This window comes from Colias eurytheme, chromosome 18 (genome assembly GCF_061535395.1).
Source record: "Colias eurytheme isolate Ceu_HAF_F1 chromosome 18, ilColEury1 Martin Lab GWU primary, whole genome shotgun sequence".
Lineage (NCBI taxonomy): Eukaryota > Metazoa > Arthropoda > Insecta > Lepidoptera > Pieridae > Colias > Colias eurytheme.
Genome location: NC_142997.1, coordinates 7845558 through 7870100, shown reverse-complemented (window position 1 = coordinate 7870100; position 24543 = coordinate 7845558). Strand labels below are relative to the sequence as shown.

Sequence of the window (24543 nt, the reverse complement as noted above, 5' to 3'; positions counted from 1 at the left end):
TTTTGTACGACCTAATAACCGGTGTCCATAAATCACATCCATATAATTGAACTTTGATAGAACTAGACTATCACATAATTTGAGTCTGAGGCTGGGTTCAATATATTGTCTAATGCGATATAAAACCTTTAGTCTATAGAAACAATTAGCTGCTGTAGTGCTAATGTACTTCTCAAATCTCAGATTCTCATCAAAAACTATGCCAAGATTTCTAACCTCCTCAACACGCTGTATAGGTACCCCGTCTATGTGTAAAAGTACGGATGGCAGCTTATTTTTTATTATTTTGACAGTAGAAGGGGTCCCGAGTATCATATATTTGGTCTTATTGGGGTTGAGAACAAGAGAGTTATTTTCCGACCACATTCGAATTGAATCCAAGTCTGAATTTAGCTTTTCTTCTGCTATTTGCGTCTCATGTGGGCAGAATGATATATATAACTGCACATCGTCCGCATAGATGTGGTACCGACACGATTTTATTCGCGTCACTATGTCTGCACTGTACAGTATATATAACAGAGGCCCCAAAATAGATCCTTGAGGAACTCCTCGTGTTACCACTTTACATTCAGAGAGCATAATTCTACCATCCTCCTCTGCAACTGAAACAGTCTGAGTTCGTGACGATAGGTAGCTATTGAACCATTTTACGGTCAATGAGCTTAGACCGTAATATGTGAGTTTAGATAGTAGCAAAGGCACGTTTATGGTTTCAAATGCTCGCGTGTAGTCCAGTAATACCAGGAACGTACCTTTGCCCTCATCTTGAGCCGATAATATATCGTCTACTACGTCCGTTATGGCTGTTGCAGTACTTTTGTTTTTTTTAAAACCAGACTGACGATCTGGAAGTATATTATTGGTCTCTAAGAACTTCATTAACTGCTTATACACTATTTTTTCAATGACCTTGGAAAGGCAAGGCAGTATACTTATTGGCCGAAGGTCCTTCAGGTCTTGTGGATTATTAATTTTCGGTGCAGGATGAACGAGAGCGCTTTTCCATAAACCAGGGAAAATGCCAGTGTTCAGAGATTCATTAATAATATACGTCAGTATTGGCAAGGTAGATGGTAATGTGGATTTAAACATGTCCAAAGATATGTCATCAATTCCAATGGCTTGTGACTTCAGTTCCTTTAAAGTGCTAAACACCAATGACTCATTTACGTTCGTAAAATTAAAAATAGCATCACTGTGTCGATTAAATTCATAATATGTTAATATGGAAAGATGTAATTGGTCTTTACCAGGGACATTTAGAAAGTGGCTATTTAACACATTGGGATTACTGAGATGAGAAGGTAACAATGAATCCTTTTTAGGATTGATGGTAACATTGTCTTTTATATGTTTCCACATGATCTTAGGTTTGTTTGAATTAGAATTAATGTATGAATTAAAGTAAGCCTGTTTTTCACGATTTAAAGCTAAGCTGGTGAATTTTTTTAAATCCTTGTAATAATGTTTGTGTGCATCCTCGTTAGTAAGACGCGCTCTACTTCTAGCCTCATCGCGTAATTGGAACATTATTTTGATGTTCTGTGTAATCCAGGGAGGCCGTTTCGTCTTGACGAAAATCCTTTTCTTAGGAGCGAATATATCATAAAGAGATATGATATATGAAGTCAGCATGTTAACCATTTCATCCACGTTATGAAGAGAGAACAGAGATGACCAATCGATATTATACAGAGACTGATTAAAATTATCTATGTTAATGTTCGCTATAGGCCTGAAAGTGATAAATTTTGGTTTAGCTTTTATCTTATATATATTAAGTGTGCAGGAAACAAAAGCATGGCTGCTGAGTTCCTCTATGTGGTCTACCGCCAAATTACTCACTGGAACATTTGTGCATATTACATCTAATAAAGTTTGGTTGAAACGTGTAAAATGTGTCGGCTGAGATACATGTTGCGTTAAATTGACACTTTGAAGAAAATTTTTTAGTTTAATACAGTTTATATGGTCGCCATCCAAAAGATTTATATTAAAATCCCCTACGAGAATAAGGCTGTCGCACCACATAAAAGAACCAATGGAATCAGTAAGTGCATCCAGGAACAGATTAATATCCAGCCAGGGAGGGCGGTAAGCAGTACCGACCACGATGATCTCGCCACCTAAGTTAACCTTAAGCCACATCTGTTCCACGCCATGCGCTAACGGATGTGGTATAACCCTCACCGACGTGCCATTTTTAATATAATAACCAACACCCCCACCTCGAGATCGAAGAGTGAGCGGCCGAGGAACGTGGCGTAACCTGTAGCCCGGCACGGCCGGAGCGCGCCCCTCCTCGCCATCCCTCAGCCAAGTCTCGTTGATAGCCATCACATCTACTTTATGGCGCTCCATTGCCACCAGAAACTCATCATGCTTCGTACCCAAAGAACCCGGATTCAGAAGACCAACTTTAAATTTATTTTTGTTGTTCATTGTTATGGTAACTGTATAAATATAAGAAAAACAAATAAATTAAATATATATTATAATAAAACTTTAAAACATACTCACAAACTATAATACTAGAATAGACGAGTAAAAGCATGAAAATGATATTTAATGAATTAAATATTAAAATAAAATATAAAATACTAAGAACATAATATTCTTTTAAACTCGAGAAATAATTGACACACCTCAATAAATGCGACTGCGTGCAGAATACAATTATAAAGGCCGAATAGCAAAGACATCTTAAATTACATAATAAAACAAATTTTGCGAAATTAAAAACAGATCGTCCCATAATCCTTTGAAAGTGCGTATTTGAGCGAGGCGATATTTCCATCTCAAAATTAACTTTATGAAGCTTCCCATACACCTTTTTTTTACAATAATTTGAAACTATTATTAAAGGATAACATTTATGAAATAATATTGAGCAACTAAACTTATATATAAAACAAAAGACTAAACATGTAATATTTTTCATACAATGAGTGTTTGAAAATGCAACTAGCCGATAAATGTTTAGATTTAACAATGAGAGAGGTTGATAATAACACGTATAATATATATTTATAAGAAGAAATTCACGATAAAATATTATGTATGCTATGTAAGTATGCTTTAAAACATGGCTGGCCGTTATATGAATCATTAACGTAATAATCTTACAACGTTTAGACCATTTACATCTAACGCTATGTATAGTAATAACATAATGAAATATTACAAAAAGAACGCGTAAAATGCAGCTATATGCAAACCACAGAAACAAACAAATTGAAGTCATGAATAGCTTTGTATAGGTAATTACTTTTAAAATACAGATAATAAGTACCAGTAAGCTCGAAACTAGCTTTGGCCAAAAACCTTATTTATATCGCCTTCGGAGGATATAGTATGGTATTTAGAGTGCTGGTCGCGTCTTGCATATATATGGCCACGTCGGGTCCAGACATAACTCCAGCCTTTAGCGCGTTGTTGCTCCCGCGCCAGATGGAATAACCTACGGTTATTGCGCGTTAGGTGCTCGTTGATATAGAAGCGGCGCGGTTCTCCCGCGACTAGCCCGCCGCTATCAGCGCCGCGGCGCACGCGCGCCGCACGCAATAACTCGTTACGCAGATGGTGCCGGGTCAGTTTCACTATGATGGGGCGCGGACGCCCAGATGTGCTACGGTCGCTACTCATATCCAATCCGTTTTGACGACCGACACGATACGCATTTACAATATCCTTCTCTTCCAAAGACAGACCAATTTTATGTGCTATTGTTATAGTCAAATGTAATAGGTTTTCGCCTTTAATTTCTGGAAAGCCGGTAATTTCAACATCATTCATCAGATTACGCTGCTCAGAATCGTTCAACTGATGCTTAAGAGATTCAATGCTTTCAACTATATCATTACTAGGTTGACTAATCGGTTTGTTTGCTGAGTAATCTGACTCCATTCGCTCCAATCGCTCTTCAAATCCGTCTAGTCTCTTATTGTACTCTGCCATAACCATTGTGACCTTCGTCATTTCCTGACGAAAACTAGAAAGTTCGGTGCGCAAAAGTTTCATTTCCTCTGCAAGAGAGCTGGAGAGGGAATCATGGGCCTGCATCGGGGCATCCACGTAAATATCTCCGCTCCCCACATCTTGCGAGCATTCAGGTTCCGCTGATTTAGGAGACGAGTCTTTGCATGTTTTGCATAACCATTTTCCATTGAGTCGTGATTTGGGGCTTATACATTGTTTGTGGTACAGGTGACTGCATTTAAAACACTTAGCGCCATCTGCTGTTGGAGAGTAAAATTTGCCGCAGCTAGGGCACTTGTTGTTAGGCATTTTAAACCCCGTATCGATCAATGAAGTTAGTTATTGATTAATGCAGTAGAGGGCGCTATACTTAATTGAAATCACTATTTTATTGTGTTTGCAATGAAATTTGCAGATATGTTTAACAGTTATTGCTGTTTGAATTTATTGCACTCACATATAAAAATCATTAACTTTCTGTAATAAACAGAGCTCACAAAACCACAATCCCTCGTGATATACCTACGCGTTGATTTACTCACAGTTACTGCAGTCGGTAGTCGTAAAATCAGCTGTTAGTCAGCTGTTTTTTATTTTCACTTGTTAATCACTTATATCGTCTTCAATAACTTAGATAACACTGACTGTGATAGCTTTTAATGGATACTACTCAAAGAACACTTAAGAAGACTAATTAAACACTTTGACTATTTTTACAGCAAAAATAAACTGGGGAAACGAAACTGTCACTCCAACCGTCACGACTCGAACCGATTATTTTCTTATCGGTTCGAGTCGTGACGGTATATCTCTTTGATATTTATTTAATTTAATAGTGAAATTTAAATTTGTATAGACTATAGTACAATACTGGCTATGGCTAAGTCTAATGTGGAAGGCGTCGGTCGTCTCTAGCACAGGTTTATACCTAGTTGAGGCGATCGTCGAGTTTGTATTATTTTATGTTACTGTATTGGTACTCAATAAATGATTTTTATTTTTTATTTAAATCACTTAAGAATCGAGTTTCCCTTAAGCTGTGCGGTGATATAAAGTGCGATGTGATTCAACTAAGAATAGGATCGCCTTAGCGCCATATCTTTTATATATATCACCATATTTTTGCTGTTTATTTTTTATTGCTTCATAATGCCTGTTCTAAACACACTATTTCAGTAAAGCTTTGCAGTAATTTTTAATTTCACTTTTCCATTAATTACAAAATTCAACACATCTTATCACCAACATTTTTCGAATCCCACCACGTGATATATAAATATTTTTTCTATTCTTTAAAAACCACTTAATTCAGACACTTACCAAAATCAATATCCAACATGGCCGCATTGGCACCTTCAACCAGCACTTTCCTCCCACTTCTGATCTCTTTGTGCAAGTAGGACACTGTATCTTTCACTAATGGACGAACTTTCTCTGCGTATTCTTTATATGTGGCTAGTTCACTCTCAATGTCCACTTCGAGTGATGGAAACATTCGTTTGTACGTAGCGGCTAGCGTTCGGAATCTGTAAGGATAGTTATTTAAAATTAATTTAGTTTGAAGATAAAGCTATTAACCATTGTAATTCTTTCAATTTGCATATAATATGTACATAGTTTTAAAGATATTGATGCTTTGATAGAACCACATATTTTAATTTATATTTAGGTTATGTAATTACTATAGTTCTATATGACTAGGAAGTCATTGTCGACGTGGTCGTCAATGATTCGAACAATACCCATTTTCCATATAAAATAAAGTATTTTTAAGGCAAGAAAGCATATGCATTATACACAAGTTAAACATAAATATTATAATACATCTATTTTGTGTATAGTTCGTTTAAAATTATAAGCTTTTCCAAACCATACCTAAACATACCTAATTGAATGTTTGTTGAATATTCAAACGAGTTTGAGCAGGATTTATAATGAATACCTTCATATTACATTCATGACAGCTTGTATTTTAACAAATCCTGTAGGCAAATCAAGTAAGTACCGATCATTGAAAATTTTTACCCGCATTGCTACGCTCCTTTTGGTCTTAGCGTGATGATTTATAGCCTATATAGCCTCTATAGCCTTCCTCGAAAAATGGGCTATCTAACAGTGTAATAATTTTTAAAATCGGGTCCGTAGTTTCTGATATTAGCGCGTTCAAACAAACTCTTCAGCTTTATAAAAAAAGTATAGATAAAACAATTCTTTGATGAAAACTGTGGTGACTTCATTGATATTTTCGGACGTCAGAACATGTACAAAGTAAAATCTTCAAGTGGCTTGATAAAACATGACGCTTATCTAATCTCAAATACTTTTACACGGCAATATTAAGTAACCCATTGTGTATGGAATAATGCAATTTGCTACACTGCATTGTTTATTTGATTTAATGAAACAACATGTTGTTTATTCATGTAAAAGACATTTCAGGAATTTCTACATAAGCCTTATAAAATTAGATTAAAAATACTTTTGAGTTTGAGTCGAATCAAATTAGAATATTTTAACTCTTGTTCTCGTTGTTTTTTACAACCCTAATGGTAATACGATAGTTTAAGTTAGCTAAAATCCATACTAATATTATAAATGCGAAAGTAACTCTGTCTGTCTGTCTGTTACTCAATCACGCCTAAACTACTGAACCAATTTGCATGAAATTTGGTATGGAGATATTTTGATACCCGAGAAAGGACATAGGCTACCTTTTATTGCGAAATATGTACCACGGGCGAAGCCGGGGCGGACCACTAGTAGTCTATATATCCAGTTACTTTAGTATAAAATCTGAATTTAATTCGCATGCACGGACGACAAACATTTCATAAGACACGTTTTAGATCGTCCAAATGAAGGTATTTCCTAAAATTCTGGTGTGAGCAATAACTTCGGAAAAACACGGATCATTCATGATAAGCAGTCTTTCGCTGGCCCACTTCCTATCTACTGTAGTTGTAAATATTGATAATAATAAATAGATAGAATGATTCTCGAGGAAGTTTTTAGTATATAATGTACTAGCAATGCCCTGCGGTTTCACCCGCATAGATAGCGATATCTTTACAGTGAAAAGTCTACTATAGGTCGGACATGAAAATCACCTTTACCCCGTCCCGCACTACGGCCTTTTTTTTTTTGTTTTAGTGGGGAAATCTTTCATAGATACCCACGGCCTCCAGGGGAGGGGCCGTGGGTTATGTCAGATTCCTACCGACCAAAACCCCACTGTGTTCCGTCAAGACGCATATTGGTAGAATTCCTCCGTGACCCCCGCACTACGGCCTGCTCGAACAGTATACCTACTATTTTCTGTAGATTGACACTTTTAAATTCGTTATATCTTTTGAATGGAATATCCAATTCTTTTCATTTAAAAAGTATTTTGCTGGTATTGAAACAGTCTATAATAAAACATCATTTAATGGGATAAGGATTAATATATGTCTATGTGTATGGATAACATGGTTTGATTACTGTCGGCACTTCTATTTACTTTGAAAACGTAAAAAAGTTGTTGTAGTAACATAACTACTGAAGATGGACATATGGTATCGCGGACTTTCTTGTAGATATTGATCCATTCTATAATACTGTAGAACATTTTTTTGTTCTATCTTCAATAGATTCCGCAGCGCACGCGATGACAGAAGTTTTATTGAGGATTTTTTTACACCTTGGGTTACATTATTGCATTTTTGGTAAGGATCTCTAATTTTTTTGAAAATGCAATATAGCCTATGTTGCTCAGTAAAGATGCAGCTTTCTAATGGTGAAAGAATTTTTGAAATCGGTCCAGTAGTTTTTGCGTGAAAACCATACATATATACTTACATACATACTTACAAACTTTTCCTCTTTATAATATTAGTATAGATTAAGTTTTGGATAGAGGGGGCGAGCCGCGGGCGGAGACCGAGTATCATGAATTTGATATTTAGTTTCATAGCATCCAAATGCCTTATAAATTAGATTTTTTCAAGGAAAAAATTCGAGCCGGTCTCGTGATCAAATTTTTTCTATTCTTTAAAAATTTTAACCTAGTAAGTATAAAAAATATTTTATCACAGTATCACTTACTTCTCTTCAAATATTTGGAAGTCGCCAAGCAAATCTCCAATCCTGATGCCGTTTCTCGTGGCTTTCGACGAGTAGGTCGGGCCAATGCCTTTCTTCGTCGTGCCCAGGGAGTTTTTGCCTTTTTCGGCTTCTTGGAGACCATCAACCTGTCAAAGGGTTCAATAAATAAATACATACATCTGGGCATTTTACTTATCCAAATTCGAACCCCGACCCGATAGCATAATCGTTGCGTACATAAATTTAACATAGATAAGAATCTGCAAACTGTCACAGTTTCTTCCATCAAGCCTTTTATAAACATCCATAGGTGTGAAAAAGGTCCTCAAATTTATTCGTCCTTTTTGTCGCTCTACAAATTCTATTGAAATAATACCTACTACATATAAAGAAATTTCTTAGTAGATATCTAACCTTCACTCATTTTGCATAGTTTTCAAATTTGTTTTTTTACTATCTTTGTGTACAATTTTAAGCACGCACGAAATATTATCTCACGAATATAATAGTACAGAATTTCCATACACTATCACGTTAATCAGCATCCTATTGTTAGTGTGACAAAGAGATTCAATTGTTCATATGAATTGTTTTATGTTTAAAGCGCGCTTAGAGAATCCTTGGAATGGGTTATTGCTCTGTAACTCATGTTTAGTTTGTACAAAAGACTACAATACTGTACTTTTGTACACGCGATGGATTCATTCGAAGATTTTCCAACAATTTGGTAAGCTTCTGCTATCATATTGAAGGTAAAGGCCACTTTTGAATGAGTTTGCAGCGAAAAATACATCTAAATAGAATGGAAGAGAATACCTACCCATAGTCTCACCATCTGTTAAAATGGAAGAGAATACCTACCCATAGTCTCACCATCTGTTAAAATGGCCGAGGAGTAACTTACTATGTTCTGACGTTGCTACAAGATGATGCATGCTCCTTAAATAGACAACGAATCCGATCTCTTATCATCCCCCAAAAGCAATAAAGAATACAAAAAAGAGACTCTTCAGAAGTGAACCTTTTTTGGGCAAGATTAAAAGACACCAAAATCGTCGCCTTACTCCATGACGTGACCTTAAAATTTTACGCTGAACTTTTAGCCTTTGTCCTTTTCCAAGCTGTAACCGTTACTTTAGTAAGAAATAGCAGGATTAATTAAATAAATATCCCCTTATAGCATACCTGCTGATGTATATCGAAGACTAGGTGCGCCCGGTCGGATACTATGAGCCGATTCTGCCAATTCCCCATTCCTTTTGATTCGTTCTTCTTCAGCTCTTCGAACAGTCCTGGCAAATGTATGACCACTCCATTGCCTGTAACAGAGTAAGGGAAACCTTGAAAATCTACACTTTAAGGAAGGTACCCTTAGGAAGGAAGGAGCCTTATACGAAAAACACTATTTCTCCATCGTGTTATTGTAATTTCTTCGACACTCAGTAGAAATAAGTAGAAGTGGTACCTACTTCTTATGTGATATCCATTGGAGCCTAGTGCTCAAGAAATTGAATACATTTATGATTTAGTCAAGGATCTCTTAGAGCAAGAGTATTAACTTCCATCTTAGTTATTTAATATTCAATGCACTGGATGCATATTTAAATACGATAAAATAGCAATTAGCTAGACAAGTCTAAAGTTACTGTTTATAGGTAAACATTGCACATTATTGCTTGTTAATTTCCTAAGTATTGGATACTCAATAAATTCCTAAAATTTGAGTAATGAGAAACATTTTTTTGATAAAACTTCAATTTCAATATTTCATAATCCTTCCATAAAAGATTTTAACAAGACAATTTCTAAGCCACGAACACGAAAGTAAACAATTTGAGCTGTTTTACTATTGTATAATGCAATCAAAAATTATAGACGACCTTCCAAAATGAACATTAAGCATCAAGCCGTACCGAGACACGGCAGGTACAGAATTAAATGTTTTTATAATCGAATCTCATTTTATTTCATGCAATTTATATGGTAAGCAATGGCAGCATGTTTTGCTTCTTGAACACAATGGGTAATGAATAATGATAAAACTCTTTAGGTTCGTAATTAGGTACGATGCGTGTAAAACATTCGCTGTATGAACGAAGTATGGCCTTCTTAGTTTATACTTAGGTTATTCAAAATGTTCTGATATAAATGGAAATAAAATATTTCTATAATTTTATCAAATACTTTTTATGTGTAGGTAGCGTTGGCTACTATGAAGTATTCCGTGGTGTAGGTAAAGATGGTGAACCCTTAAAAAATTTGTCATTTTAGGAACGTCGCGTCGGTGCGAATGAGAATTTCTACAAAAGTAATTGCTTTTTAATAGGGTAGCAATAAAACGAGTGACTGTAAATTACAGTTCTAAGTGTCAAAATTAATTAATTTGGGTTATAGAATTACTAAGTGAGCGACTGACTTCGAGTGACGAGAAATCAACAGAACAGCAACTTACAAACATTAATTTGAGTTACTTAAAATACAAAATGAGCAGCTTCATAATATTTGAGCGACCTAATATTTGTTTGAGTGTCAACGTTACGTCCTGCATTTTTTTCAATATTTGGCAAATGTATTTTTTATACTGAGCGGTATTTTATCTTAAATGAAGTGTTTCGAATACATAAACCACTTTGAAAAATACACTAATGATCAGAGTATAATGAGCTCACATTTAAAAAATAAAAATAATATGAAATAAATATTTTTAAAAAATAAAAATAATATGAAATAAATATTTGAAGAAACACTATTCTATTAGTTGAGCAATTTTATTATTGAAATATAAGGGTAATTAAATAAAACAATGAACTCCGTAAAAATAAAGTAATATGTATGCACGAAATGCGACCATTTTTGTTTGTTTTTTAAAAGCGATTCGCTTCTGACGTTGTTTATTAAAGTCTAACCTAACCTAACCTAACTGTTTTCTATTGAAAAAAACATTCGCTTCTGGTATTCGCCGGCGCTACCGCGGCACTAACTTAAAATATTCTGAATTTTTAATGTTTTATGGACTCTCTAAGATATTTTATACGATCTGGCCAAATGTCGATGACCAAATCGACACGATTACGACGATCAAACTATGTTGGCCATTTCATGAAATGAGCAAATCTACGATATGGCCACGACACATACATATGGGTGATTATACAAAAATGGGGTAACTTTTGAGGATATTTTGTTTACTATATTTTTTATATCAGATTGTTACAAATTAGGGTGTATATGATAGCTAATCTAATGAATATATTGTTCCAAATCGGGCCAGCCAGTTTTTTAAGTAGATTGTGAGATATTTTAAATTTTCTGAAATTGGCCTCCAGGGGACTGACGAGGCTAACATGGTACTGATAAAAAACACAATTTTGTAATATTCTTAAAGAAATTGAATGAAAATTACTACAAATCTCTCAGTTTTAATAATGGCACATGTCTTTTAAGTATTAAAATCACTTAGTTACGTTTAAAAATGATAATTAATAATATGTGATACTGGGAAAAAAACAATGTCTCAAGTTTCAAAACAGCCTTCTGACATTTAACGCTACGTGAATATTCTTACTCTCTTACTTAACTTTTTCTACTTTGACGTAGTTTTACTTGATATTTCAAGTAATTCACAAACAATAGAAACAAAAAAACGGCCAAGTGCGAGTTGGAGTCCTAAAAAACCTATTTTTTATTATGTTTGTAACTAAAAATTTACACTTTTAGCAATTTTTCCTTATCTGTGTTATAAAGACGTTGCTATTTACCAAGTAGAAGTAAACTATATAGCAGTTTATAGTAGACTGTATACACTGCAAGCATCCTGTGTGTTTTTTTATTCCCTTGCGAATATTTAATTTTGCGGAAATTTGCAGTATTAACGGATGTAGGTATCTTTTGATTGCGTTGCGTTATAAGTTTGATTTTTTTACAGCCCCAAGGGTTCTTAATCTTGAGTATCCAATATAAATTTCAGATTGATACCTCCACGCGTTCCAAAAAAAACGTCTTAACAGACAAACGGACAACAAAGTGATCCTATAAGGGTTCTGTTTTTTCCTTTTGAGGTTCGGAGCCCTAAAAATCTACCAATATTTATGTTAAAAGTACTAATTATAGTAAAATTAAAAACCAAAGTCTCGAATGAAAGTCTCATCTGAGTTTTCATAAGAGCCCCTTGACATTTTTATAATGTTATTAAGTATATTAATTAATTTTTATGTTATTTTGAGGTAATTTTACTTCACAGTAATATACGTATACGTATTTATCTGATAAATATAAAAAGCTATGCCCTGAAAGCATCAAAATCAATAATTAAAATAAAATAAGATCTTTTTTAATAAAATTATTAGTAGTTTGTTTCAATAGCTCTTTTCTTTGCTACTCTTTCTTAAATGTTTCTTCGCTAGTCAAATTCAGGTTCTTTTAGCGTGGCGCATGATGTTTTAAACTGAAATATAAAATAGAAATGCTTATACCAATAGCAATCAAGATAAAAGTTCTCAAAAACGTCAGAATCATCAGTACTATGGGGTCGCGTCAGTCCTCTGGCACGATATCTGACAAAGGACTGATGCCAGCGGATTGATGAAAAGGGACTTAATATGAGATTATAATCACAAATTATGTTTTTTGCCTAATTTCTAATATCAACAAACTATATTTTTACAAATCATAGTTAACCATTTATAAATGAAAATAAAAATCGGATTAACAATAAAATAACGACTCACCATAGGACTGAAATGTTGACTGGCGCAGCAAGATTTTAGAGGACAAACACAACCCTAGCGCTGGTACAGTTATGACGGCCGTCAAAATATGCGGTGCACAAGTAACTTCATTACCAACATTAATACTTAGACAGGGATTTGACCTCGACTTGGTGATATTTAGCGAGAATTTCGAATTTAAAAAACACACAACGGACTGACTAGTGAAAACGATGACAAAGTTTAATTTTATTTTTTAAATAAAATGGAAAACATTGCGTTATGAAATTTGTAGTATATAATACTATGTACATCAAAGATTGTAGTGTTTTTGTAAGTTTTCTTAAATCGATGATAATGTTTAAACGATAGTCACTTGATTGTTGGTTTTCGGAGTTGTGACATGCCAAAGTACTGACATTTGAGGTATTAATTTATTTTTTTTATTCATTTGTATTTTAAATAAAGAAGTGAAATTGAGTGACCAAATAAAGGACGCTTCATTGTTTTAAAATAGATTGTTATTTGAATAAAATATAATAAGACTTTGTTTAAATTGGCTGATGACATCGAGTTACCCCATTTTTGTATAATCACCCATATCTATTGAAAAATTCGGGACAGTCGCACGATCCTTTTTGCTAGTCGATTCGTCGCCCCGCCCCCATTCGAATTCGCGCGCATTTAAAAATCTGTAGTTTTCATTAAAAAAGCGTATCAAAATAAAAAAACATAAGCCCTCAAATAGAATATCAGTAACCAATAATCATTAATAAAGCAGCTTACAAAACTTTGCTCAAAGTGAACTTTTTAGTAGTTCGCTAAGTATAACCTCACTTAGAAAAATCGAATCTATCTTAATATTGAAGTTGCCCTCTCTGTATTTCCAGTCGCTCACTTAGTAATGAAGTCGCTCGGATAAAATATTAATATCTGAAATGGATTTATCACAATCCACTTTTTGTAAGCTCGTTCTGGATTTTATTATAAATCAATATTCGTCGTCAGTTTAGTTAATTTTTCGCTTAGTCAAATTCATACCGCTCAAGTTATTAAAACAGTATGTCATCATCAGTCGCAAAGTTTTTTTTTGTTCGCTCGTTTTATAATTCCCCTTTTTAATATAGTAAACATGTAATTGTATTATTTGTTACCTTAAGTAATGTGGAAGAACATAAGGAAAACTCTTGTAGAACCTTGAAGAACATATTTTTGTAAAAACATATTTGTGGTTATTTCAATAAATTGTTTGTCAATAAAGTGTTTTTCACATTGTTTACTTAAATCTATACATGCAATACTATGAGTGCATACGCCAGTTACTCACCAACTGAAGTTACTGTATGACTAAGAGATGAACTAAAGATCTTAAACAAAATTATATCGTTACATTTAATTAATTGATAACGACAAAATGGTTTCTGTACCTAAATGTTTGCATAAAATACACGTAGCACGTAGTTACGCATAATCTCAAGTGTCTGCTCACGTGATATAGAAAATTAGTAAGTACATTGTTTGTACACAAACACAATCTAACTCTGATAAAATATGTACAACAGAAAAAAACGTCACTGACGCTTTTATTTATTTACGTTTTCGTTCATTGTGAAAAATGAAGCCTTTCCACATTTATAGAACTGATATTTCTGTACGAACCCGATCATTAAACAAAAAGGAAAATGATGAGAAAACAAAACGAATATAAACATAAAAATAATAGACTAATCGAATCGGTTATAAAACCTATATCGATAGCTGCGAAAATCAGCTGTTCAGGTATGACGCAAAGAGGCGTATAATCACAATTGAGTCATCATTTGTAAATAATTTAATGCCTGCAAATAGACTTACAAATTAGAACATAGCTTGCAAATTAGGACAGAACTACTAAGCAGTTTTTGTATATTATTGCCAAAAGGTACAGTATAGTCACATGAGAAATATAGTCGTCAATTTTTTTTTTCCTATTATAAGGACCTTCCCTTGACACAACAAACAGGAATAAGTGAAATCTACCCAGACTTTACACGTGAAGGCAAGATCAATGGAAATGTTCATATAGAGAAGAATCCTTGATAGCAACAAATTGATATGATATGTAATATATTCTAATAGTCATTGCACAATACATTATCGCAACATTAAACGCTTGCACACGATAATGTGACCTACTGTTACTTATAATAGGTACGAAAATTGTTTGCATAAGCCATAACATTTAGCATGAGTAATTTCCGCGGAAAGCTAATACATATGACATTCTGGTAGAACATTGAAATGTACCTATTATGTAGTAACTATACTTTGTAAAACATGGCATTTCAGATTGTTCATAGAGTTTAATACATAATCTGCAGCGTAAATTCAAATTGAAAATTCATTTTATCGTTTTTTTACACCTATGATATACATAGGTATGCAGGTAGGTTCTATGTCTAATATAAGAAAATATAATTCTTGTGTGTAATAAAACACAGAGTCACCATGTCAACATTGCAGATCCTAAAATGCTGTCTTTTCTTAGATTCTGCCTGATAATACCGCGTTCATATTTGGGGGTTGTTTTTGGGCCTCCGGACCTCTCACTCACCGTACGAAACACGGTGGCATACTGTTTTCTGTGAGGGTGTGGTAACTTCCCCGGTGCGAGCTTGGCCCATTTCGTGCCGAAGCAATGCTCGACTCCCACTACTAAGATGTAACTAAGCGATTGTGACGTTGAAACGAAAAGAACGAGAATAAGATTATATCAATCAACTCCATCTAAACTTTGTATGCTTGGCTCGTGCATTTTAAATGTTATTATTATAACCTTAGATAGGTTAAAATTATTAAGATAACATAACATAAACTATCATCATTATCGATACATCGTTAAACTATATGATTAATTGATTGAAAACTCGATTAAGATTAACCTAAGTAGTATAGAAGTAAATCAGGGATTTCCAATACAATCGAATTATATTTATTATTGACTCCAATATTTTACCCAGTTACCGATTAGGTACTTGGTCCATTGAAAAGTTACATTTGGGGTCGCATTTTTTAGAGGACGCAATTTTATTTTTTTGATGTGTAGGAGGGGTCAGTGTGAAGCTATCACCAAGTTTGTGGGGTCGCCACCCTTGTCCCACGGCCGCCATCTTGAAAATAGCGGTTGAAATGGTTTTTACGATATATCTCTTAAACTATTTATCTGATAATAAAACAATGTTAACATTATTCGTTGCAAATTAAATTCTCTACAACTTAGGTTCAGTAACTTTTTGTCGTAGAACTATAAACAAAAAAGTTATAAGCGAAAATGTTCAGAAATTAGAGATGTTTATATTTTTCAATAAAACTTTTTTTTATAAGTTTACGAAGAAATTATATCAGACCATTTTTGTAGATTGTTTTTCGTAGAACAACTTTTATTTACAACATTTTTTCATTAAGTAAATAGCTAAGGTTTTACAGCCATCCGAAGTGAGTACTATTTTTCAGTAGTAACTATACATAATAAATTGGCTATTGGCTCTTTTCCCAGACTCCAAAACAATGGAAGCACACTGCAGAACATTTCAGCCCTGCTTTTCGACGTAAAAAAAAACGCACTTCCAGACTGTACCTCCTGGGTTGTGGGGAAAAGATTCAATAATTAATTATTAATAATATTGTAAAATTAATTATTAAAAATATTATTATAACAAAAATAAAATAATTACTGGTGACAAATTATTATTAGTACACACATAATATATCGTATTCTGTATAGTAAAGAGTACTTAAAATAGTACTCACTTCGGATGGCTGTAAAACCTTAGCTATTTACTTAATGAAAAAATGTTGTAAATAAAAGTTGTTCTACGAAAAACAATCTACAAAAATGGTCTGATATAATTTCTTCGTAAACTTATAAAAAAAAGTTTTATTGAAAAATATAAACATCTCTAATTTCTGAACATTTTCGCTTATAACTTTTTTGTTTATAGTTCTACGACAAAAAGTTACGGAACCTAAGTTGTAGAGAATTTAATTTGCAACGAATAATGTTAACATTGTTTTATTATCAGATAAATAGTTTAAGAGATATATCGTAAAAACCATTTCAACTGCTATTTTCAAGATGGCGGCCGTGGGACAAGGGTGGCGACCCCACAAACTTGGTGATAGCTTCAAACTGACCCCCCCTACACATCAAAAAAATAAAATTGCGTCCTCTAAAAAACTCAAGGTCAGGCCTAAAAAATGTAACATTTCAATGGATCAACTATAGTCTGTCCACTATAAGAATTGCTTTTTGACAGCTCGACGGGTGATACCAGAAGTGATGTTCAAAAGATTATCGATTGTGATACCATTTCAATTAAAAATTCAAAATATTATCATAAATCGAATCAGGTACGTAAATAATAATTACAACGTAAACATAATAATAAGACCACATATAGTACGACATAAAAGAGATGAAATTAATTATTTTGGAACTAATTCGTTTTTCATTACCTGGCAACCCTGAATTGGCAATGTAGCTGTCAAGTTGAATAAAAATTTGTTGTTTTTTTCGTGAAGTGGAGAATTATTGAGATAAAATTGTTATGTAGAACAAGAAATTTAAATAAAAAAGGAGACATCATGAAAAAGGTTAAACGTAGCGGTGTCCGTGATGTGGTGTATAAAGTTTTTATTCGGTGTTTGTCCGAATTTCAAGCTGGAAATTTATTGACTGATTTGGAAAACGTTTACAAACGTACAGCAGAATATACCGGTGAGATTCCATTTATTTTTGCTCAGTACTACGTAAAATAGAATATTCCATTAGTAACGAGTGTTTAATGTATGTATGTATGGCGATTATTACGTTTTCGCAAATTAATTTGAGGTTATTTGTATGTAAACAAAAACTAGTTTTTATAGTGCGACCAGCACAATTTGAGTCAAGAAGTTATATCCAATCCAACCAGCCTCAAATAAAGTACCTAGTTTAGATTTTACTACAAAGTATAGTGATAACTGTTTTCATACAGCTTCAATCAAACCATAAGAAAAAAAATCATATTTACTGTATCATATTTACAGATACTGAAGATGCCCCGTACCCTCTTGCCAGTACTTCGAAACAGAGTGATGATCAGTCCTTTGAAGGAGTAGAATATTTAGATTTTGATGAATTATATTAATGTACAAAATTTATCTACAAAAAAAATAAAAATATGTGGTTTTCAAATCGCCTTGTTTTTTTCTACCCGACGGACCCAGAAAGAGGGTAATGTGTTTGAGCTGCATGTATGCTTGTTTGTTTGTATGTTTGATTTTATGTGCGCCTCTGCAGTCTAAACACTTGACCGATTTTTATAAAATAACTAATTCCAAATACATTTAAGTAAAATTTGACCTAGGTAGGTCAATTAAAATACTAATGTATTTTTGTCTTAAATTACACTATTGCTACACTGAAACAGTTATAACGGTTTAAATCGCGGTATTTATTTTAGATAAAATTATATACATTTTTGGATTTTTATTCTATAGTATCAAGATCGCTTGCGTCGCAGTATCAGTGTTGCTATATGAGCGACGGTGGCGCCCTCATTTATTTTCATCTCTTTTGTGTCGCACTGTATCTATGCATTGTATGTTAAAACTAAACTAAACTAATATTTTGTTATTTATTGGTTTCTATCTTACAATTTGGTTGTCTTTACGTTTAAATTATATATCATAATAGAAGAGTTTTTCTGTATCGGATATATTTTACAGAGATATATTTTTATTTCTATCGATTATTATAATCTATCGACCCATCATTGAATAATTCTGTGTAAACATCACTAAGTGGGCGGGACCTGCCCATGAAGTACGATAATTATTTGTATGACATTTTAACATAGACAATACAATCCTTCATAGGCGTGAAGCTGTCAAAAAGCAAATAATATAATGGACAGAGTATAATAGAATATCAGCAATATGCTATAACTACCGACTTATGTTTTTTTCTTTCTGTACCGTAAACTTCTATTTACCAATGTTATAACATTTCTGTTATTTTTATTAACCTAAATCTTCGTTATTAATATTTGAGCCCATTTATTAAAAAAAAGTTACAAGCTATATAACATCACGATATAATTGATGATTTTCTTTTCAAATTATATTACCTTCCGATTTAACGGGGAAAACCCGCGTTTTATCATTAGCGAACGAACTTGCTGGTACCTACGTACATCACAAGTGACTTTCTGACAGAATGTTAATTGTGGAACTCAATTTTATTAAAAACTCTTGACTTAGTAACAATATTCTTTGTCCATAAAATCAAATGTGAATACGGCTACTCGTCTACGACTTATACATCTAAAGAAACACGCATATATGAGACTGAGACACACACTAATAGCGTAATGAAGCAGAACATTTTAATTGAACGGTAATAGACACATTAATAACGCTTATCACATTTCCATAAATTAGACGTGGGCAGACTTTGGCCAAGTGATAGAAACATTCGAAACGTTACATTGAGGGCTTATCATCCATGCGTCATAGTTTTGTTTCGCACCAATAAATTGCCCGCGGGTTTTTCACTTACGAAAACGTTAAAAAATCTTACTGATAGTTATTTATAGACTTTAAAGTTGGTGAAATGGAGTATGTTTTGGGATATACTATACACATCACGGGAAAACCACCGAACGGATTTTGATAATTGCCCACTGCCAAGTGCCATCACTGGTTTATGTACCAAAAATAGAAGACAAGAAATATTTGATAATTCCTGCAGATTCTTTCATTTCTTTCGTGTGTGAAACTGCGCAGCACAGCTAGTGGTTTATAAAGTTTTGCACCGTTAAAGTAATGAGAAATCTTGCTAAGAATTAATTTCCACTACAATTAAAATATTAGATTACTGAAATAAGTAAAGTTATTTTTAACAAAATAGCCCAAAACAATGCAGATGACGCAATTTTCTGGCGATGCTTCAAGGGGACGTCGGTCACTCGTAGCGTTAAAGATTTCAATATCAACGAGCTGTAACTATAGACACACCCTCAGATACATACTGTTCACACCTATATTTTGTAAACAACTAGCTTCCCGCATTCGTCTTTATCCATATTCTCTAATTACTCGGCAGTTGTTCCTTTTTTTATAGTGGGGAAATCTCCCAAATATACCCACGGCCCCCGGGGAAGGAGCTAAGGGTTATGTCGGATTCTTACCGACTAAAACCCCACTGTGTTCCGTCGAGCCGCGCAGTTAGCCGGGGCCGCGGGTACCTACTCTTAGAAATCGTCCACGACCCGGCAGTTGTTCCTATTCCTATACCAACTCACAAACATATTATTTTTCAAATTTATATTTATTCAACTAGAGTTCGTTAAGGAGCGCTTTTTAATCGTCAAAGTAATACAGAAAAATAATAAATTACTAGATATGTATATATCTTATTCATCCCCTTGAAGTGATCTTTTCGCTACAAAAAATATCATATGTATTTAAAGGTTTAATTAATTTATAATTATGTCAAAATTAATGTTCAACGAAACCTGAACGGTTGCATTCGATTTACAATATCAGGATGTTGATAAAACATCTTTTACATATATATAATTACGCAAGGAATAATTTATTGAATATTACTTGTAGAAATCGATTTATTTTTTTGTCGGTTTTTATCAATATTCAATACATCTTTTTATGACACGGTGAACCGGTAAATACACCGGTTCACTTTCGATTATTATTTTATCGTCGTATAATTATAAAATCTATACTAATATTATAAAGCTGAAAAGTTTGCTTGTTTTAACGCGCTATTCTCAGGAACTACTGTTCCGATTTAAAAATTCTTTCGGTGTTAGATAGCCCATTTATCGAGGAAGGTTATATGCTATATATATCATCACGCTAAGACCAACAAGAACGGAGCAATGCGGATGAAACCGCGGGGCACAGCTAGTATATGATATGAGGAATTTAAATTAATGTTAAAGATGTCTCAAACAAGGCTGCATGCAAATGCAAAACTACATAATAAACGAACAAACACGTTTTTAATTCGTTTTCGATCTGCTATCGATTTCGAAATTATTATTTTAATTACTACATGTGTACCTAACGCGTTAAAACAAGGGCACAAAATAAGCAGACAATTATAAACCTATAATAACTTCGATCATGCAATTTAGTGCAAAACAAGAATAAGCAGATGGTTCCATGGAATTATATTTTGTTAAACGGTTCAAGAGTAAGAAGCGAACAAACATACAAGGTCTTACCGATGACCGAAGTGCATTTCTGGTTGATGATGCCACTGGGCAGGAGGTGGAAGTCGAACTCTTTGCCGTTGACCACCACTGTGTGGCCTGCGTTATTGCCACCCTGGATAACAAGCCTTTATTAGTATTTTGGAATGTACACTAATAATAAATCTATACTAATATTATAAAGCTGAAGAGTTTGTTTGTTTGTTTGAACGCGCTAATCTCAAGAAGTACTGGTCCGATTTGAACAATTCTTTCGGTGTTGGATAGCTCATTTATCGAGGAAGGCTATAGGCTATACCTCATCACACTAAGACCAACAGAAGCGGAGCCACGCGGGTGAAACCGCGGAGCGCAGCATGTTTCCGCAAATCGACGACGAGCGCCTATTTTGCGTTAAATCTGCACTTATAGAAATAAAAAAATACTGATCTGTAGTCGCTCCGTGACCACACTCGTAAAGTACTCGAAACGTCGGGATAAATAATATAAAAAATAAACAGCTTTTAAAATCCGTAAGTCTTTAATTACTAAATGGATAATCCTCTCGTAAAATCAAACAATAAAATATCTGCACTGATATTAAAACACAAATGTTTTTTTTATGTATGTACAAATTTACAAACTACTTCATTTTCTCTCCATTCCTGAATGACATTAGCTACTTCATTAAATCCTGATTTAATCCAAATATTTGGAACTAGTAGCAAAACTACCAGTTTTATAAAAAACAATAATATATACCTATCTGAAAGTATGTTCAAAAATATGTGGAATTCCAGACAGTAACATGATATATCTTAATCTTTGCGCCCAATAAATATAAATAATCAATAAGGTCAATGACCACTTATCACACAAAAAAATGTCTCCCAGCTTATTGTGGGAAGTTAATTTGGGAACAGAGCTATTATTAATAGAATGTTATTCTTTGAATTATTTAGCTTTTATTCTACAACATTACTTTTTTATGTATGTTGTTGTGTCTAACTGAAAATAATGCAAATAAATGATGTAAGAGATAGTGGTAGGAACATTTATTTTGATCAGTATGTATACCATCTAATATGTTGACATAAAATAATTTATTAAACATTGTCACTTGTTATTGGAAGCAACAGAATTGAATTATCTTGCAATATTCAATTTTCTATTTCCCAATAGTGTTACACAAATATTTGATTAGAAACATGATTGGAACCTTGATGAGATTTCTCTTTTTATTCAGCAATACTATTGTCACTATATACAGGTCAAGTTTTGCAATAGCTACATTTCTATTAAGACTAGATAACCGAAATAAAAACATAAGATAACACTAGAAATTATTGTGAATCAGACTAACTAATTTAAATGTCTTACAGATATAAACTAAAAAGTCTTTCATCCCTCAGCCCCCGGAATCACAGACACAATATAAAATCTATTGCACAACAAAGTTCTTATAACAAGGGCATATCCGAGATTATATAAGTTTTGCAAATCCATACCGAGATTATATAAGTTTTGCAAATCCATATAATATCATATTCAAGTGGTTTTATCATAAAGAACATTGAATAATACCTTATTTTAACCAAATTCTTTAGCATGTTTTTAAATTGCTATTCTATTCCAATATTTTATTATTGTTCCCTAAAATATTAATATTAAAAAACACAACATGCAAGTAATAGGAACAGAGTTTGAATTCCTGTTCAATACCACTTTGATTAATTCTACATCTAACTAGTTCACACTAAAACATCACGTAGAAGAGTTATGAGTAATAACTAATAAGTAAATGGCTATTATTCTATTGCAGTATTTACTGTTACAATGGTGAATCAAAAGAGAATATAGGTAGACTATAAGTATTCTGATTTTTGATCTAGTTATGCTATAAATAAAATCTTATATAATTCTTAATAGCAGAAAAAGTTATTTTTCGTCAGTAACCATGACAATAAACAGCTCGGACCTTGGCAGTAATCCACAATTAACGAGTAACGTTCATACAATTCACGGTGACTATTTACGTTTCTAAACGTTTTGCTACGCTCGGCATCAATCACGGTCACATGATTTAAAAAAAAACAAATGCAAGTGTTCGCGGGAAATGTGTATGATTTTATTGTGTTACGTAATTTAACAAGACACGAGGAATGATCTACGCAATTGAGATTTACATCACTTGGCAGACGAATCTCAGAACATATCTACTAACATGAAAATCCTATGTTTTCAAACAGTTTGGACAACTGCCAGACAAAAGCTTTTTGTAGAAAAACAAATGTTAGATACAAAATTTAAAAGCAATTTATATCTCAAAGCAAAAAATAAACACTCCGTAATTATTTCTAAAAGTAAATTGTTTGGCTCTAACCTATAAATTATCGATGTAAACATTGCATTCCAAATATATAAGGTAACGTAATAATTGTTCCATGAGGAGAACTTGCTTTGTTCCTTATTGCAAAATATTTCTAAAAATTAAATAACAAAATATAATGAATAAATACCTGACAACGACACACGATGTCGGAGTTCAGAGCCAATAAATCCACTACTTTGCCTTTTCCCTCGTCGCCCCATTGCGCACCCAAAACAACTGTTACTTTATTAGATTCCATCTTATTTTGTGTATAAACACAGTCACCGTTTACTTCAGAATGCTTCGAATTTGTAATCGAAGCCATTTTCTGCGAAGTGTGAACTCCGTAAATTTATGCAAAAAAGCACGACATGCGCGCGCAAGATCCAAAGAGCAAAAAGATTTCTTAGCTAGCAGTGATACCATTCTAAAAATATCGACGAGTAACGACTACTATATTTTACGACTGTTGAAATTAGAAATCGCGATTTAATAGAAGTTTGAAATCAGTATTCTTTGTCCTATATTTAATTGTAATTTTCTACAAAAATTGCACGTTGACATTCAAAATTATTCACATCATGACCTATTTTAACTACAAAACGTCCAATGGGTTTAATGATAATGACATATTTTGATTCCTAAAAGCAGCGAACATTTTAAAAGGAATAGATTATGGACTAGAATTTGAAAGGACCTGTTGTAATTAATGCCCTAAGCCTAGTTGTAATATTATGGGTTTTTCTAATCTAATACAGAATGCGCGCTAGGAGATTTATTTATTTAATGTGTTATTATATTCAAAATAATTTATATACAAACTGAAATTGTTGCTGTGGTTTGTTGAAACGCTTCTAATTTAAAAAATATTCAGTAGGAGCTTAGTAACGAATTATGTATATGTTTAATGTAATTTAACAATTTTATTGAGAAAAATATAATATATACGTAAGTGCTTCGTAAGTGTTAACAAAGCTTAATTTTCACTTCGGTACTTAGTTATATTAATAGATACTACGCTTTATGAGTAGCTATTTTATTTACCCTTTATTTACCAGTTCGATGCTGTAACTTATTTATGTACTAGTACTAGTACCTTTAACATTATCTAGTTAAACTTGAGTTATACCTGTAGTTTACTTATTATGTGTGATCGTGATCAACT

At 33.3% G+C, this 24543-nt stretch overlaps 1 protein-coding gene across 1 annotated transcript in view; it reads right to left on the bottom strand.

Moving 5' to 3' along the window:
• The window catches only part of Adss (adenylosuccinate synthetase), a 29781-nt gene extending 6000 nt beyond the window's left edge, over window positions 1-23781 (bottom strand). Inside the window, exons 1-5 of the mRNA XM_090112139.1 lie at window positions 23527-23781; window positions 21041-21143; window positions 9250-9383; window positions 8065-8210; window positions 5302-5507 (exon numbers count right to left, since the gene is read on the bottom strand). Of these exons, the coding sequence (XP_089968265.1) occupies window positions 5302-5507; window positions 8065-8210; window positions 9250-9383; window positions 21041-21143; window positions 23527-23703 (766 nt within the window). The 5' untranslated portion in view covers window positions 23704-23781. The remainder of the gene's footprint in view (window positions 1-5301; window positions 5508-8064; window positions 8211-9249; window positions 9384-21040; window positions 21144-23526) is intronic.
• Window positions 23782-24543: the final 762 nt, after the last annotated feature.